The sequence below is a fragment of the Myotis daubentonii genome, chromosome 2 (assembly GCF_963259705.1).
Source record: "Myotis daubentonii chromosome 2, mMyoDau2.1, whole genome shotgun sequence".
Classification (NCBI taxonomy): Eukaryota; Metazoa; Chordata; class Mammalia; order Chiroptera; family Vespertilionidae; genus Myotis; species Myotis daubentonii.
Genome location: NC_081841.1, coordinates 36978764 through 36997119, shown reverse-complemented (window position 1 = coordinate 36997119; position 18356 = coordinate 36978764). Strand labels below are relative to the sequence as shown.

Below are 18356 nucleotides of genomic sequence, written 5' to 3'. Positions count from 1 at the left end.
GAAAAGAAACTCAAGTAAAACTTGAATTAATTTTAGCAGAATGATGGTTTCTTTCCAGGTGGTAATCAACGAGATGGGGGCAATATGTCATCACTGATTATAAGAAAGTATAATCAAAGCAAATTTCTGTTTTCTTTTACTTTGACACACAAATAGTATTCCTGTTTGAAAAAAAAAAAAGTGGTGATAAGACTTTTGTTTGTTTTAGCAGCACAAGGAGGTTCTCTACTGTGTACCAAGAGAACATATGGCAAATGAGACTGCTCAGTATTTAGAGAAGGCTAAACAGAGTTAAAAGACTTAGTATCAATGACTGGTGCTATATGTTTGCCAACCCCACCCTTTTTATGCTCAGTAGGTCAGTATAGTACAGGTAGTTCCAAACCAGCCCTGAACTGTGGGAAAGGTATAGGAAAAGTTCTTAGACTCATAATAACTAAAACATTACATAGTCCTAGTAAGTTTAAGATTTCTAATAGAATCTATATCTTTAGGTTCTTTCACAGGTTCCATTGTTTATTAAACAGTGATTTGTCAGATACTTAGCACATATAAACTAATTTAATCTTCAAAACCATTTTTCGGGAAAGATACTAATACATACCACAAGAAACAGAGACACAACGCATGAAAGTAGCTGTTCAACGTTATCCAGCTTATAGGAAGTGGTAAGACCAGAAATCGGACCCAAGCAATCTGCCCCTAGAACAGTGGTTCTCAACCTTCTGGTCCTTTAAATACAGTTCCTCATGTTGTGACCCAACCATAAAATTATTTTTGTTGCTACTTCATAACTGTAATGTTGCTACGGTTATAAATCATAATGTAAATATATGATATGCAGGATGGTCTTAGGCGACCCCTATGAAAGGGTCGTTCGACCGCCAAAGGGTCGTGACCCACAGGTTGAGAACTGCTGCTCTAGAACCTACTCGTAAACACTATACTGTCCTATCTTTGCAAGGCTATGCTTTAGAGTACTTATAATTATTTTCTTTGAAAACTAAGTCTGATATTCATTCTAATACAGATGTTGCGGGCACTTCAGCTGTGGTTCCTCACCTAGCTCAGATAGCCCACATCTGCTGCACAGTTGTTCACCAACCATTGCCAAATTACACTGCTCTAACGATGGCGGACCCTTCCAGTAGGCATGGCAGTAAGCAATGGATCTGACTGTGCAGCCCAGGGACAAAACTAGCATTGCTGGTGCTCATGAGACTCCCCCCTGATGCTTGGGTAGAGATGCGGAAGTCCATTAGTTTGGATGTTCTTACCTATTAGATTGTCCCAAATCTCGAGACCAACCCAATCGGGGCCCAGCAGTTGCCCTCGTCCCTCCTCGTTTGAATTCAGTTTCAGACATGTCATCTGGGTTGAATGTAGTTGACTGACTTCTCCTAAGTCTGAAGAAAAGATACAACACACATTGCCTTATATTCGACCTGAGGAGGCCTTAGACTAAGAGGAACATTTGTAATCGGTGTATACATTTGAGTTACTCCTCTTTGTCTGTCATTAGAGTAGACATTTGGATTTAAAGTTTGAGACCCAATGAGTTAATGAATCCCAAATCACAATCTTCCTTCCAGAAGAGGAACACAGAAGCTTTACAATTTCATATCCATTTTCAGCCAATTTTCCATTTCTTCCTACATTTGAACAACATATAAGACAAAGTCCATTCCACTTGTTCACCCTGTTACTTACTTTCCAAAGAGTTTCATGATGCCTCGGGACTTCTTTTTGGAATCTGGAGATGATGGGGACATCTGGAAGGGGCTGCTCCCCTGTGAACCTTTTGGCCGAGGAGATACACCAGCCAGGTCTAGGTGCTCGGCTGTCTCCTTTTCTGTTTCAGCTATTCCAAGAAGAGAAAACAAACTCAATGAATTTTAATGTAGAAAATGAGCATGATTAGAGGTTAGGTTCTTGGCTTTAACAACTGGTAAGAATTCTTCTGTTGGCCTATAAACCAAAAAGCACCCTGTTCTACTCTACATCAGTTGTGTGTAAGGTCAATTAACTTAAGAAATACACCTTTGAGATCCAAAGGTGTGATAGGATTGCCATATTCTTTCCCTAAGTAATTTAATTCATAATGGAATTATTCTCAATACTACATCCTTCAGAGTCATCATCTTCCTTAGCTTCTTGGCATGACTCCCTCCTAGATCTGCTAACTGATAGTTCCTTCTTTGCTATAGCACCCTGTTTTCCCTTCCTCCTCCACTCCACTCCAAGATTCTTTTCTAAGTTCCCTCTGCAGGATCTCTTGACAAGCCCACCCACTCTATGCTCAGCACTAAATGATGGCTTCACTCATTGATAAGCAGCTGGCATCAAAATCTATGGGCCTCATCTTTCTCTCCAGTCTCAGTATCTGCTGTGTATAGTCCCAGTTCAGTGTGCCAGGGGTACCTTGGACTCAGCAAAATTCCCATACAATTTTTTTCTGAGTCTTCTCTTGATGTCCTTATTTAATATTTCATTGATATTAATTAATAGGTTCCTTGCACTCCAGTTCAAACTCTTTGTCATTTTCTTTTCATTCCTTCCTTACCTTTCGCATTTATTTCAAATTGGTTACCAAGTTCTGGCAATTCTTTATTCAAGAAATGTATTTTTGTTCATAACCTATTACATCCTAGGCACTGAGAGAAGAATGAACTGAATATGAAATTTTTTTGTTTGATATAAAATTAGTGTCTGTTGATTCTGCCTTACAAAAATAACATCCAAATTTACTACTCTTGGATCTCCAAGCATTAACTATTTTAGTTCTTTTAACTGTTCCTTAACGGGTGATCCCACACTAGCAAACACAAGGGCTACTGTTTCTTCAATGTGAGTTTTTACACTTTTATGGAGGAAAGTAAAAGTTGTACAAAAATCACCGGAGCAGTGTCTTAGAGAGTGGTAAAGGTTGCAGAGGTTGACTTTTCTATGAAGCAGAGCTGTGGTTATAGGTTACAGTAAGCAGCATTTTCCTCTTAGCATTGACAATACCTTTCTAAGAAAGGTAACAAAACATTTGAAAATAGTTATCTGGATGAATCAGTTTATTTTATTCATCCAGTGTTCATTTTAGACATTTAAGACTACAAAGAGAGAGGAGTCACCTTTGACGACCCATGTGAATAGATATGTGGATATCTATACAAGGTAACAGAGCCTGTTGGGAAAACCCAAAGGAACTTTCCATTCAAATCCTTACAGCCATGATGAGTATTGATGTTCCTGGAAAGTTGCCTACCCCACCCTCATTTCAAAAGCATCTCATTTTTATGTTTAGACTTTTTTTTTTCTTCCCCCTCCGGGAAGCCTGCCCTTTAAAGAGGAAAACTGAACTTCCTCCTCGGAAAATCACTTTGGGGGCAACTCCTCAAAGAACACATTTAGTTACCTGTGTCATCATGAAATGCTCCCTCTACCTTCAAAGCAATAACATGTCAGGAGAATGTTCCCGTAAGAGAATTAAGTCTAAAAAACCATTTTCAAACTCTTCCACAGATCTCTCTATTTGGCTAAAAATGTATCTTTTTGGAGGCTGGGGAAGATGGAAACATGGGGCAGGAAGAGCAAGGACCTGGGCGTTAGCGTGAGAGGAACTGTGCTTCAAGGGTGAAAGCTGTTTAAATGCCAGGACACGCCTGCCCTGCACTCAGAGGGATGCTGTGCGCGCTGGATCCCCCCAGTGCTGCTCGCAAGGTGTCATTAGCATTGCTTACAACAGCATTTCCGCTTGAAAGCAAAGGTTCTACAGAGAGTCCTTCTTAGCAGAAGGTGGAAAGAACCCTCCGGAGTAGAGAACTACATTTTTTGGTTGCTGCCAGCGCGCTTTCTAGAGATCACAGATGCCAAGAGCAGGGATTAGCCCGGTTTGGAGCGCAGCGCTAGCCGAGGCTGGCATGCAGGGGTACGATACCTAAGGTGGGTGCACTGGCACTTCGTTTACGATCTTCAGATATCCCAACAACGCACACAATCACACGCAGCCCAATGGAGAGAACACAGGGGAATGACAAAATGAAACACAGATCAGACTCCTACTCCCAAAGTACACACGGTGGAGGGATGGCGAGTTCCACACGACTCCACGAGCAGTGTCAACATGGGGTTAATTTGTCCACGTGAAAAACAGATGGGAAGCTGGTTACAATGAAGTCAGAGGGAATCGTGGTTTTAGGTCTTCCTTCTGTGTACACCCCAGAAGAGATAGCCAGGGAGTCTACACAGAGCTACCTTCAGCAGACCACTGAATTAAATCCACGGAAGCATTTTTTTTTGCTAATTTCCTCCCTACGTCATTCACCTTCATTTCTGAGAAAGAGAAATGCATAAATAGATGAGTGGGGGAAGGGAAGAGACTGTTCTCTTCCTGGTTCTGATGGAATTCGGGCAAAGGTGTTTTGGCCAGACCTACCCAAGTTCGGCGCACTTGCTGTCCTCTTATTACTTTTTATTTTAAAGAAGCCACGACCAAAGGAAGATCTGCCTTTTCGGGTGCCAAAGGGGTTGTCATCCAAGCAGGCATCGTGCCCTGGGGCTTTGGGCGGGAGGGTCCCAAACGGGCTGCTTTCTACCGAAGCTTTATCCTGAGAGAGAAGTAAAAATAAATGAAGCAACACCAATGCACATAATTATGAGCACCTGCCAGGCACATACTGAATATGTCACATATGTGACTGCACTTAAAGGAATAACTAAACTAGTACACTGATTATGAATACCAAGTGCCACATGAGAAGTTTAAAAAGTCAATTCTGAAAGCTACTTAAGAAACAACAAAACATGCTTGTCACTAACTTATAATTCATATTTAAATATTAGGGACTTTAAAAATTAGGATAGAGAAATTCTCAAGTGTTCTTTGCCTTATCCCGCCCCCCCCCCACAAAAAAAAACATAGAGATAAAAAACCAGAATAGCAATAGACTTCTTTTCCAATAATTATGACACAGATCTGGCTATGAGACAGTTCATAGTCTTTATAATATAACTGCATCTATAGAAGCCCAATACAGCATAATATACTTACTCCAGAAAGTGGGCATTATCCGCAAGCTTCTACACAGGCAGTATAAGGAGATTGTACTTCAATTATTTTAAATATTCTCCTCAAACAATTAATAAAATGAAGGGATAATCAGCAACTGTTTAAACTATTTTTGGAATGAGATCCTGGGATATATTCATATCCTGCCTGGAAGTTGCTAAATTTGGATTAACAATTTTCAAAAACTGTGATATATTCAGATACACTTACCTAAAACTAAACTGACTATAATTAAATTGTTCTTGGTTGATTCAGAAGCTACTTCAGATTTCTACAGTATTTCAGAACTTCCATTGTGATTAAGTTATGCTTTTTAATGCTGCTTATTATTTTTAGCTTTCTGGTTATTTGAACTGGCAATTATAGTAACATGGTCTTTTATATGGTTTCAGTATTATGCAACAATGCTTTTGTTTGGATGCTCTCATTTCTCTAACATCTCCTGCCCTCTGTTTCTTCCGAAGTGGAGAAAAGGGCAAGGGGATGGATATAGGCTCTTAAGGTGGTTGGTTCTTTTACTCTACATATTTACTGCTCATAGTAACTAAAAGTTTACAGATGCCACAGATTAGTGGCACTAATATTCATGTCTTAGCACTAATGTCAAAAGCACTCCGCTATTGAGTTGGCAGGGTGAAAAGAACAGAGGATGGCTTTAATTACAGCTGTGCCCACTGTCTGTGCTTCCTCAGTTCTACCTACACTATGACTCAAGGCACCGAGAGCCAATAGCCAAGAAATTGCATCTGGAAGTAGCCTGTCTACCAGACGGTAACCTCTACGAGGCTAATGATCGAAAATCAGAGGAAAGAAGAACCAGAGCACATCTCAACGATGCCTCTAAAATAGCAAACTGTTTGCTGTAGGTGGACAGTGGTTGCATAAAATAAATCCCTGGTGATCGAAGAAGGGCCTTCTGTGAGGTCAAAGGAAGCCCAGTGACAATCGCTAAGAACGTTAAACTGCGTGACTGAGAGTTTGGCATTTTCTTTTTGTTTTTCCAATAACCTATTGAGGTGAAATTCATGTAACATAAAAGTAACTATTCTAAAGTAATGCAGTGGCATTTAGTACATTCACAATGTGTTGCAAACAACCGCCTCTATCTAGTTCCAAAGGCCTCCATGTTCTAAAGGAAAACCCCTTAGCATTAAGCGGCTTCTCGCCATTCCACTCTCCTCCGCCCCTGGCAACCACCAACCTCCGAGCTGTCTCTATGAATTTACCTAGCCTGTATATTTCACATACATGGAATCATATAATACGCGATCATTTGTGTCTGGCTTCTTTCATTTAGTATGTTTCTGAGAGTTTTGTCTACTAGAGGCATTTAAGCAATCTTATGCATTAGAAGTCTAAAACATTTTTACATTGCAACCTGGACATGAAAATTACCTCTGGAGGCTTCTGAATAGACTCCTTTTCCTGTTCAAAACAACAACAGTTAAGATTGTTATAGGAATCCCTTATATATTCATAGTTTGTAACATACAATTCCATAAATTAAAATAAATTTACATATATATCCCAGCTACAAAATCTGTTTCATTTATTTCCAACAACGTTTTATTATTAAAGTCTCTATTTTTGTTTTTATGCACTACTTTCAATCCTTCCTACCATATTTCTTGATATTTATCCTTAACCCAATCATTTCCTATTATCTAATAATTTTCCGTCAAGAAACCACAAGCTCTTCTTAAGAGTTTTACTTGCAACATGGGAAAAGATGAAGATCCCTAAATATTTTCTTCTCAGGGTAACGGACAGGAAAAAAAAACACAGAACCAACCCCATCTGATGACTCTTTCTTCAGATTGCCCAGGCTGCTAGACTTCTGCAGACTTGAAGTTCTAAAAATAAAAATAATAATAATTAGGATTAATAATAAGTGGCTCTGGTGCCACTGTTTTTAAGTAGGGTATCTTGGAAAGAAATGAGAATTGTGTGTGGGTTGAATCCTGGTAATAAAAGAACATCTGGATTCCGGCAGTCACTTATGTGCTTAAGAAAATTATAACATTTAGTTCTTTTAAAAGCAGGGGTGGTTAACTGTCCTGCCAATAACTGTAAACGTCCTGCACATGTTTGACTAGCTGGAAAAACACTTAGGACTATTCTTGTGATGTCAATATTCGAAAATTTAAACCAGTTTTCCGAGGCCTAATGTTATATCCTTTGCAAATATACCTTTATACACTGGGAACTTTTTAAGTATTCATGTACTGTCCTATCTAATAACAGACAAACATGGTAATTGACCGTACCTTCGCTACACCTCCCATTGGCTAATCAGCACGATATGCAAATTAACCCAACCAAGATGACGGCCGGCAGCCACGCACTGAAGCAAGCAGGAGGCTTGCTTGCTCCAGTGATGGAGGAAGCCAAGGTTCCCCACCTGCTGCGGCCCAGCTCTGAGCTCCGAAAGCAACAAAGTTTCAATTATAGAAGCTAAACAAACCCCAGCTACCTGCTTTCAGCAGGCCGTGGCCTCAGAGCTGGAGCGAGCAGGAGCCAGCTCTCAGCTCCAGTGACAGCAACAAAGTTTCAATTATAGAAGGTAAATAAATCCCAGAATAAAAGAAAAAAAAATGGAGAGGCTGGGAGCTTCAGTTGCTGGCCAGCCTGAAAACGGCCCTCAGCCCCTCACCCAGACTGGCCAGGCACCCCAGCAGGACCCCCACCCTGATCCGGGACACCATTCACGGCAAACCAGCTGGCCCCCACCCGTGCACCAGGCCTCTATCCTATATAGTAAAAGGGTAATATGCAAACTGACCCTAACAGCAGAAAGACTGGGAATGACTGGTCACTATGACACATACTGACCACCAGGGGGCAGACGTTCAATGCAGGAGCTGCCCTCTGGTGGTCAGTGTGCTCCCACATGGGGGAACTCTGCTCAGCCACAAGCCAGGCTGATGGCTGCCAGTACAGCGGTGGTGGTGGGAGCCTTTCCTGCCTCCTCAACAGCGCTAAGGATGTCTGACTGCAGCTTAGGCCTGCTCCCCACTGGCAAGTGGACATCCCCCGAGGGCTGCTGGGCTGCCAGAGGGGTGTCTGATTGCCAGCTTAGGCCCAATCCCCCGGGGAGCAGGCCTAAGCCAGCAAGTGGTCATCCCTCGAGGGGTCCCAGACTGCGAGAAGGCACAGGCTGGGCGGAGGGAAGCCCCCCCCCCCGCCCGAGCGCACAAATTTTTGTGCACCGGGCCTCTAGTTTACATATAATCCTCTAATTAAAATAAAGGATGAAGCCCTGGCCAATGTGGCTCGGTTGGTTGGGTGTCATCCTGTGCACCGAAAGGTTACTGGTTCCACTCCCGGTCAGGGCACATGCCTGGGTTGTGGAATAGGTCTCCAGTAGGGGGAGTGCAGGAGGCAGCCAATCGATGTTTTGCTCTCACACCAGTCGATGTTTCTCTCTCCCTCTCCTTTCCTCTCTCTCTAAAAGTCAATTTAAAAAATCTCTTACAAAAATAAATAAAGCATGAAAATTTTACTTTTCAATTCTCAAAGAAATCGATTTTCTGAGTCTGACAGAGCACTTCATTTGTAATTCTGATCAAAGCATAGTAGAGGAATTCCTCTTACTGTCCGTATAAATTCATTTGCTATCCTCGTCACAGCAAAGTGACACTGTAAACATTCGAAGGCACTCTCTTTCACAGGATTAGCATTCAGTTTTATAGAGCTGGTCTTATTTAAAACTGAAGGCAGGAATATGTTACTAGTTTCAAAAGAGAGAGGAAAAAAGTAATACTTTTGCTCAAAGAAACAGAATAATATAAATACCAGGTGTACCGGTTAATAATGTGGATTTTGCAATCAAAGAAAACGTGATCATTTCAAGAGAAACATCAAAAGTGCTTTATTCAAAGTAATGTCTATCACTAGCTATACATTTCCCCCATCCTTCAGGTAATTTGTGGATACTGTCTCAATAGAACGTTTTTTGTTTTGAGGCAAACCATTCAGAGACCCAATTTTCCACTTCTTCGTATGTTTTGAAATGCTGCTCAGAGAGTGCGTGTGCCATCAATCAGAACAAGTGGTAATCTGAAGGAGCAAGGTCTGGTGAATACAGTGAGTGGGTTAATACTTTCCAGGCAATATCTTTTACCATGTCTTTAACTGGTTTAAATGTGTGATGGTGCATCATCATGAAGCAAAATTACTTTGCTGTCTTCTGGCCCATTCTGGTCGTTTCACAATCAAATCGCGGTTTCAAATTGATTATTTGTTGTCGGTAGCGATCAGTATTAACGGTTTCACCTGGTTTTAGAAGCTCATAATACACCACACCTTCCTGATCCTGCCAAACACAGAGCATTGTCTTCTTTCCGAAGCGATTTGGCCTTGCAGTCGATGTTGATGGTTGACCTGGATCAACACATGATTTTGTGCGTTTGGGATTCTCAAAATAAATCCACTTTTCATCGCCAGTCACAATTCGATGCAAAAATGAATTTCTTTCGTGTCGTTGAAGCAACATTTTACTGATGACTTTTCGGTTTTCTATTTGTCTTTCGTTCAGTTGATGTGGCACCCATTTTCCTTCCTTTAAAATCTTTCCCATGGCTTGTAAACGATCAGAAATTGTTTGCTGAGCAACGTTTAATCTTTCTGCAAGTTGTTTTTGAGTTTGACACGCATCTTAATCCAATAATGCTTGTAATTGTTGGTCTTCAAACTTTTTCGGTTGACCTGGATGTTCTTTGTCTTTCACATCGAAATCATAACTTTTAAAGCATTTAAACCAGCGTTCACAAGTATCTTGAGATGGAGCATGCTCACCATAAGCTTCCTGAAGTATACGATAACTTTCAGCAGCACTTTTCTTCAAAATAAAGTTATGAATTAAAACTTCCCGCAAATGCTCTTTTTTTGGCACAAAATTTGACATTTTTAAGCATAAAAAATATCTATGAGGTTAATCCCTTCAGCAAATTTGACATATGAAGTTTTGAAGCTTGCTGTCAATACAACAAAACAGCATACATATCAAATCGCATATATATCAACATATGTGTAACTCCACCTGTTAAAAAAAAATCCGCACTAGTAACTGGTACACCTGGTATACAAACAGATGTTTAAAAGGCATTTGTATGTATTTTTGTGTAAATACGTTGCCTGAAGTGTCTGCCACCATCTACACTAATAAAAGAGAAAAATGGTAATTGGCATACGACGATACCCTTTTCATTGGCTAATCAGGGCTATATGCAAATTAACTGCCAACTATGATTGGCAGTTAACTGCCAACTAAGATTGGCAGTTAACTGCCAACAAGATGGCGGCTAATTTGCATATGTAGGCACAATGCAGGGAGGCGAAAGGGAAAGCAGGAAGAAGCCCCCTGCCACTGACAGTGATCGGAAACCCAGGGGGGAGCTAAGAGCTGGGGGGCAGGGCAAAGGCGGCCCTGGGGCCGCCTTTGCCCTGCCCCCCAGCCATGATCGGAGAATCAGGCACCTTTGCCGCCCTGGCCAGTGATAGCAGGAAGTAGGGGTGGAGCCAGCGATGGGAGCGGGGCACGGTCGAAGCTGGCAGTCCCGGGAGCTAGGGGTCCCTTGCCTGGGCCTAAAGCGGAGCCCACGATCGCGGGGCCGCTGCAGCTGCGGGTCCCCGCTGCCCGGGCCGGACGCCTCAGCCAGAGGCCTCAGGCCTGGTCAAGGGGCCGATCCGGTGATTGGTGATCGGAGGGTGATGAGGGTCAACTCCTCTGGCCGAGGCATCAGGCCTGGGTGGGGGGTGGAGCCGGGGATTGGGGGGATATGATGGTCCCCTTGCCCAGGCCTGAAGCCTGGGTCAGAGGCGTCAGGCTTGGGCGGGGGGTGGAGCAAGCGATCAGAGGGAGATGGGGGTCCCCTGCCCAGGCATGATTAATGGGCCAGAGGCCTCAGGCCTGGGCGGGGGCCAGAGCCAGTGATCCGGGGGAGATGGGGGTCCCCTGTCCAAGCCTGACACCTCTGGCGGAGGCGTCAGGCCTGGGCAAGGAGCTGATCAGGCGATCGGAGGGTGATGGGGGTCTACGCCTCTGGCCGAGGCATCAGGCCTGGGCAAGGGGCAGAGCCAGCAATCGGAGGGGTCTGGGGGTCCCCTGCCCAGGCCTAATGCCTGGGCCAGAGGCATCAGGCCTGGGCTGGGGGCAGAACGAGTGATGGGGGGGAAATGAGGGTCCCCTGCCCAGGCCTGACACCTCTGTCAGAGGCGTCAGGCCTGGGCAAGGGGCCGATCCTGCGATTGGAGGGTGATGGGGGTCAACGCCTGAGGGCTCCCAGTATGTGAGAGGGGGCAGGCTGAGCTGAGGGACACTCCCCCTCCCCACACACCCAGTGCACGAATTTCGTGCACCGGGCCCCTAGTATAAAGTATAATGGTGAAAAAGATCTTATCTTTGAGTACTTTTTGAGGAATACATTTTCCTAATTTAATCCAGACTTGAATTTGGATCAACATAGATATTAGGTCAGTTTATCAATTTGAAAGTGCAGAAAACCAATGCAGACTTTCCAGCCACCACCACACTACTCTGTGGTTCTGTTCTGCAAGATTTAATATATCAGCACAAAAGTGAAATTATAAGCACTGAACTTCAGGGGAAAACTGGTAAAGAAGGCTAAAGATCTACAGAAACTTGGCATGAGACAATGATAAGTGAGCAAGCATTTCTTTGTCAACTTACACCCCCCACCCTCACCTCACCTCCACTTTATCATTACAGTTTCATTCATTAATCCAGGCCTCATAGTCACTCACTTTCAATACTGGTTATTGTTAGTGTAAGGGAAGCTTCCTCTGCGAGAAGTACCAACCACATTTTTCACATTCAATCACTTATAACTTACGAAAGACTGTCAGACATTTGGGTTTCAACAGCAGCGCCAAGGGTTCTTTTTCCATCACTAAAATTTAAAAAAAAGAAAGTATTTGTAAACTTCATGAAGAAAAGACCATATATATTCAAAGTGAACAGAACTGTCAAAAACAAACACTTGGGCAAGGAAAGTTATTTCTCTTTTTTTTGGTATTGTGTTTTATTTTATTTTGTTTAACTGTAAGATTAGGCAATTAATTTGGGACTATGTTCCCCCAAAATCCTATTTGCCTATGCAAAAACTATTGTATCCCTGTCCTATCTCCTTCATAGCCATTGTCCAGTCTCAGGCACAGGACTGCTGTTATTCTGCTCGCAGCCCTTTGAGGGGCACCCAGGACCTAGGACATAGACCCCCCCCCCCCCAACCTGACCCAAAGCACATCCTCAGCCTCCTCTCCAGTTACTTCTGGCTTCACACCTGTTATTTCAATAACACAAAACTGATAAGGTTTCCTGGCGCATGTCTTACTGTTTCTTGCTTCTCTGGGTAAGAAATCGTGTCTGTCAATAAATGCAAAGCACCCTTGTTTTTGGTTCACCTACTTTTCCAAACATTTATATTTGCAACGTTAGGACATTAATGACATACTTCTCAAATGAAGTCTCGGAGTTAGGAGGCAATTTTGCTTTCTCAGGCGTTTCCAAGCCTTTAGATGCTGGTAATAAAGAAGGGGTTGACACCTGCAAGATGCTGGTGTGGAACTGTAATATAATAATAAAAAGTCAAAAGTGAGTCACATCAAACAAAACACAAGCCACAGAGCAACCAAAATTCAGGATCTAAACACCTAGAAATGCTAATCAGAGAAAACATTCTGGAGGAAGGTAATTTTTGAACCTGGTTCTGTATAAGATACTGAATATTGTAAGACACAATAAATACCATTAATTAATAGTAAAATCTTAACACTTGCCTAACACAAGTCACTTCACTGGGCATCAATTTTCTCTGTAAAATGAACACTACTTTCACTTTAGTTTCTACTGCTAGTCTAAAATAAAATGTTGGTCACTCCAGTTAATTATTATTCTGTGTGTGAGCAAGCTAATTTCAATGAACAGAATTAATGAAAAATAGAATTAAAACAATTTATAATATACTTTGTGATTATACTATTTAAAACACTTTGCTTAATAGTAACAATATTACAACAACAACAAAAATACACTTTCCCACACAAATGCCTTGTGTATCCTGAGGATAGACTCTGTGAAAAAAAATTATATACCCTGGTTTTCAATAATTTCTGACAACCAGAGAGCAGTTAGATGGTTGGACACATCATGATCAAATAAATGAAACACTTGTAGCAAATATTTCAGTAAAAAAGTGAACAAAACTCGCCTCAGTGAGTTGACTCACTTCTGCAGGTCAACCAACCATGACTCACTGCTGTAAGTCAGCCACCAAGGTAGGGACTCACACCAGCAAACACACCTCTAAATGCTACCCAGTCAACAAGTCTCACCTTCATAACCACATCCGGCTGCTGTCAACTCACTCCTGCTTCCTCTGAAGGTCCACCAGTCCCTGAGCTCCAAGCATCCTAAAACCCTCTATATCAGTGGTTCTCAACCTTCCTAATGCTGCGACCCTTTAATACAGTTCCTCATGTTGTGGTGACCCCCAACCATAACATTATTTTCGTTGCTACTTCATAACTGTAATTTTGCTACTCTTATGAATCGTAATGTAAATATCTGATATGCAGGATGTATTTTCATTGTTACAAATTAAACATAATTAAAGCATAGTGATTAGTCACAAAAACAATATGTAATTATATATGTGTTTTCCAATGGTCTTAGGCGACCCCTGTGAAAGGGTCATTCGACCCCCAAAGGGGTCGCGACCCACAGGTTGAGAACCACTGCTCTATATGATCAGCTTGGAGAGGGTGTCCCTGACCAACCAAGTCCACTCTCTTAAATAAGCAATAAATTCAGCTTTGTGAGTTTTGTTTCAGTTACTGAGCGGTGGTCTCATCCCTGGATACTATCAAAGGTTATAAAATGTGAAATCTGTTAAAGTAACCGGATTGGGCCCAAGATGGTGTGGGTCATGCTAAGCCCGGCATCAGCAAACCTGAACTGAATGAAATGTCTGTGCTCAGCTCTCCCAGAAAAGGGGGGCCTAGGTCAGCCCAGCAGTACTGCTTGCTCCCACAAGTTACCTGACGGGGCTCCAAGACTTCCCTTTGCTCCATGTAAGGAAAGTAACCCTGTTTTAACCAATCAGCAAGTGCCTCACATAACTTCCCTGCTCCTGCTCACGTCTACAAAAAGCCTTTCATCTTGTACAGCTCCTTGGGCCTTTCTATCTCATCTCCTAGATTGGCTGCTGCTGGATTCATGAATTGATGCATCAAGCCAACAAGACTTTTTAAATTTACTCAGTTGAATTTTGTTCTTTAATAAGTCATCTTATTATAAAAGAGATTATTTCACTATCTTTTTTTTCCCCCAGTTTGAATCTTTATGATTTATCCTGGACAACTTATTTAACGATCATCCCTGCTTCCTGAAGTTCTTATCTCCTTGGGTTCCTATTCATGAAAAAAGGAATGAATGAACTTCCACTAGCAGACTGATTTTCTTTATTTCCTTTCAAACTTTAGGGCTTTAAATCCAACTTCAAGTCTCCCTCCTGGCATTTAGTTTAAAACTAGTGACCCCGTGCACGAATTTGTGCACATTGAAAGGAAATTAATTAGAAGGCGGGACTGGGTTCAGACTCGCCCTGGAGCCAACCTCCTGCAGTCTGGTGCCTGCAGAGTGAGTGGGGTCCCTCTGGCAGGTGGGGTCCCTCGGCCTGGCCTGGGGTGATCGGGCCAAAACTGGGGATTGGGCCAAAACCGGCTCTCCAACATCCCCCGAGGGGTCCCAGAGTACGAGAGGGCACTCTACAAAGTACAGGGTGTGAAACGCAAATGCAAGTGTGCAATAAATCAGATTTGGGGCCAACAGTGCCCCAGTGTGACCCCATGAGGAATCGGGCTCTCTCCTCTCTGGTTTTGGGGTGCGTCACTAGAGAACCACCGCTGCCAAGTCACTGCTGCTTGGCCGCTCCAGCGTTGAGCGTCTGCCCCCTGGTGGTTAGTGCACATTATAGCGACTAGTCGGATGGTTGAACACTTAGCATATTAGCCGTATATGTATATGTATATGTATATGTATATGTATATGTATATGTATATCTCTATATCTATATCTATATCTATATTTATATCTATATCTAATCTAGATAGATGTGGCTGAACACCTTCAATCCTCATCAAATCATTCTTGCTCCAAACTCAAAATCTCTCATTAAAACTAAAATGCTTGGCCCTGGCCAGTGTGGCTCATTTGGTTGAGCGCCATCCCATGCACCAAAAGGTTGTCGGTTAGATTCCTGGTAAGGGCACATTCCCCGGGTTTCAAGCTCCATCCCTGATAGGGGGCGTGCAGGAAGCAGTTGATCAAAGTTACACTTTTGCCTGGATGTTTCTCTTTTCTCCTTTCCTCTCTCTCTAAAAATAAATAAACTATTGTTTAACACCCCCCCCCCAAAAAAAAAACCCAAACAAAAGAAAAAAATTGCAATGCACCCAGCAAAGATTTTTTTAAGGATATGAGATTATCTGGGTGCATCCAACATATAGCAGCATCCTGTCTCTATAAATATAGCTCACTCAATGGCTGTTGAGTGTAACTTTCCCTTAACCCCTAGAGTGCCGGGGAGCGTGATCGTGCTCCTCCTGTCTTTCGCCAAAAGTGCCGGGAGCACTATCAAAGCTTCGAAATGGCATCCAGTTCTAAGTCCGCTTTTATTAGTGATGATGATATTGCTAAATATATCAATGTAGTGAAGGTTTCCTTAAGTTTTTGAATATGTAACTTCATTTACTTGCGATTCATAATTTTTTTCCTAAACTGCTGTAAAATCAGCAAAAATACCTTGGCAATTTTAGCATAGTTCCTAGGATATTGGTTGGCACTCAAAGGGTTAAGCTGTAAATATATATTTAACAATTAGGGACCTTTTCCCTCTAAAACATTTCTTATTCCTTAGCGAGTCCCTTTTTCCCCCAATTTTATTGACATATAATTGACATACAGCACTGTATAAGTTTCAGGTTTACAGCATGATGACTTGACTGATTTATATTCTGAAATGATTACCACAATAAGTTTAGTTAATGCCCATCACCTCCGAGACTAAAAAAGGGAAGAAAATGTTTTTGTTTTCCCTTGTCATTAAAACTTTTAGGATGTACTCTCTTAGTAACTTTCAAATATACCACACATCAGTGTTAATTATAGTCATATGATTGTACATTACATTCCCAGTAGTTATATTTATCTTATAGCTGGAAATGTGTACCTTTTACCACCAATCCACCCACTACTAATTCCTTGCTAATGACATATTTTAGCCCTCTCTTATATTTAAGAGAAATGCTAATTGTTGTCTCCCTGAATTCATTTTCATTCAATTCAAATTTCATCTTCTCATTATGTAATTATCAGCAACAGATGTAAAAAGTAAAGAAGCCATTTGGTGTCTTCTAATTACTTACTAAGATGAGCAAAGAAGGAACTGTTAAATATAAGGGACCTAAGGTTGTTTTGTTAAAAATAAAACTTGTTCCCATTCCCAGTCTCTCCAGACAGCATATTATATTAAAACTAGAGGCCCGGTGCATGGATTCGTGCACTGGGGGGGGGGGGTATCCCTCCCACCGGTGCACAATTAGGACCAGGGAGGGACCGCAGCAGGGCTCCAAGGCATGTCCAGCCCATCTCGCTCAGTCCCACAGCCAGACCCCAGCAGCAAGCTAACCTACCAGATGAAGCATCTGCCTCCTAGTGGTCAGTGCGCATCATAGCTACTGGTCAAACAGTTGCTTAGGCTTTTATATCTATAGATTAAGAAATGGTTTCAGGGGGCTGTCAGGAAAACAGTCTTAAAATGAAGGCATGTGTGTGTCTTTGTTAAGACCTTAGGAAGATTTAAGGGGGTGCTGTCTCACTGACCCTTAAAAACAGATCTTAAACTCTAAAAATAAAGGGATATCCCACAGTAGCCTTACAGGGAACCTAAGGTAGAGAAGGATTATTGTGAAGGTATCTCATTAATCAGATAATGCTTTCATCTAATGGAGTGGATAACAAATTGACTCATAAGAAATTCTGAATTTTTAAAATACTGTACCAAAGGGACTAAAAGGGACAAAGATAGGAAAAAATTAAAGGCGGCTTTGGACCTATATGGACACTTTTACAGAAAACTACTACCTGCAAGTACATCCCCTTCTTGTAGGAAAGGAAGGATGACTCAGAAGGAAAAACCAAGAGCCCAGAGGACTGAGTCCTAACAAAGGAACTGGCACCACACGCCTGGCTAGATTTTGGAATTGCTATGAACTAGTGATGCCTGTGTCCCTTCTGTTGTCCCTCTTTTAAATGAGAGTGCCTGGAGCAGTTATGTTATACCTATCCCACAATTGTATGTCAGGTGTGTGGGGGACAGAGAGCTTGTCCCTTAAGTTCCCGGTTCTTAAACTGAATGGAGTGTACCCAAGAAGCTGTTCCCAAGAAGATGCACCTGAGGAGCTTCGTGTACATCATGACCTGGTCTGGATGACAAGTTCCTGGGGTGCTGGTGCCTAATTGGAATGAAACTAAGGGGTCTTAGGAGAGGGGTTGGGTACACTGTGCATGGGAGAGGGATATAAACTGTTGTAGCCAGAGAGTGAGGGACAGATTTATTTCCCAAATGTGGTTGCACCAAGAGATCCCATCTCACATGTTCTTACAATGTGACATTGCCACTTGTCCATCAAGAGGTAACTGATAACTTGCCGAAACCGGTTTGGCTCAGTGGATAGAGCGTCGGCCTGTGGACTGAAAGGTCCCAGGTTCGATTCCGGTCAAGGGCATGTACCTGGGTTGTGGACACATCCCCAGTGGGAGATGTGCAGGAGGCAGCTGATCGATGTTTCTCTCTCATTGATGTTTCTAACTCTCTATCCCTCTCCCTTCCTCTCTGTAAAAAATCAATAAAATATATTTTAAAAAAAGAGGTAACTGATAACTCCTTCTCCATGAATCTGGGTGGGCCTATGACTAAGGAGAAGAGATGCTACATGACTTCTGAGAAACATCATAAAAGGTGATACGAATTTGCCTAGTCCTCTTCTTGGGATGCTCATCTTCAGGACCAGCCGTTGTATTGTGAGGAGGCCAAGCAGTCACATGCAGTGGGTCCAGCCAGGGCCTCAGCTGAAGTCCCAGCCAACGGCCAGCCTCAACCACCAGATAGAGGAAAGGGCGGCCTTCAGGTGACTCAAGCCCCAGCCTTTGCGCCACTCCTGCTGCTGCCAAGTGGAGCAGAGGCCAGATGTTCCTGCTGAGCCTGGTCCAAAG

General features: G+C 42.6%; 1 protein-coding gene across 8 annotated transcripts in view; it reads right to left on the bottom strand.

Annotated features, from left to right (window-relative positions):
* PPFIBP1 (PPFIA binding protein 1) overlaps positions 1–18356 on the bottom strand; it is a 168824-nt gene that overhangs the window by 10759 nt on the left and 139709 nt on the right. For 5 of the 8 annotated variants that reach the window (XM_059682451.1, XM_059682446.1, XM_059682448.1 and 2 more), the window contains 8 exons: positions 12535–12647; positions 11914–11970; positions 6852–6912; positions 6455–6484; positions 4427–4598; positions 3929–3961; positions 1711–1861; positions 1278–1406 (listed from right to left, as the gene is read on the bottom strand). In XM_059682451.1, the coding sequence (XP_059538434.1) occupies positions 1278–1406; positions 1711–1861; positions 3929–3961; positions 4427–4598; positions 6455–6484; positions 6852–6912; positions 11914–11970; positions 12535–12647 (746 nt within the window). The remainder of the gene's footprint in view (positions 1–1277; positions 1407–1710; positions 1862–3928; positions 3962–4426; positions 4599–6454; positions 6485–6851; positions 6913–11913; positions 11971–12534; positions 12648–18356) is intronic. The other 3 variants (XM_059682447.1, XM_059682449.1, XM_059682453.1) reach the window with 1 other exon arrangement.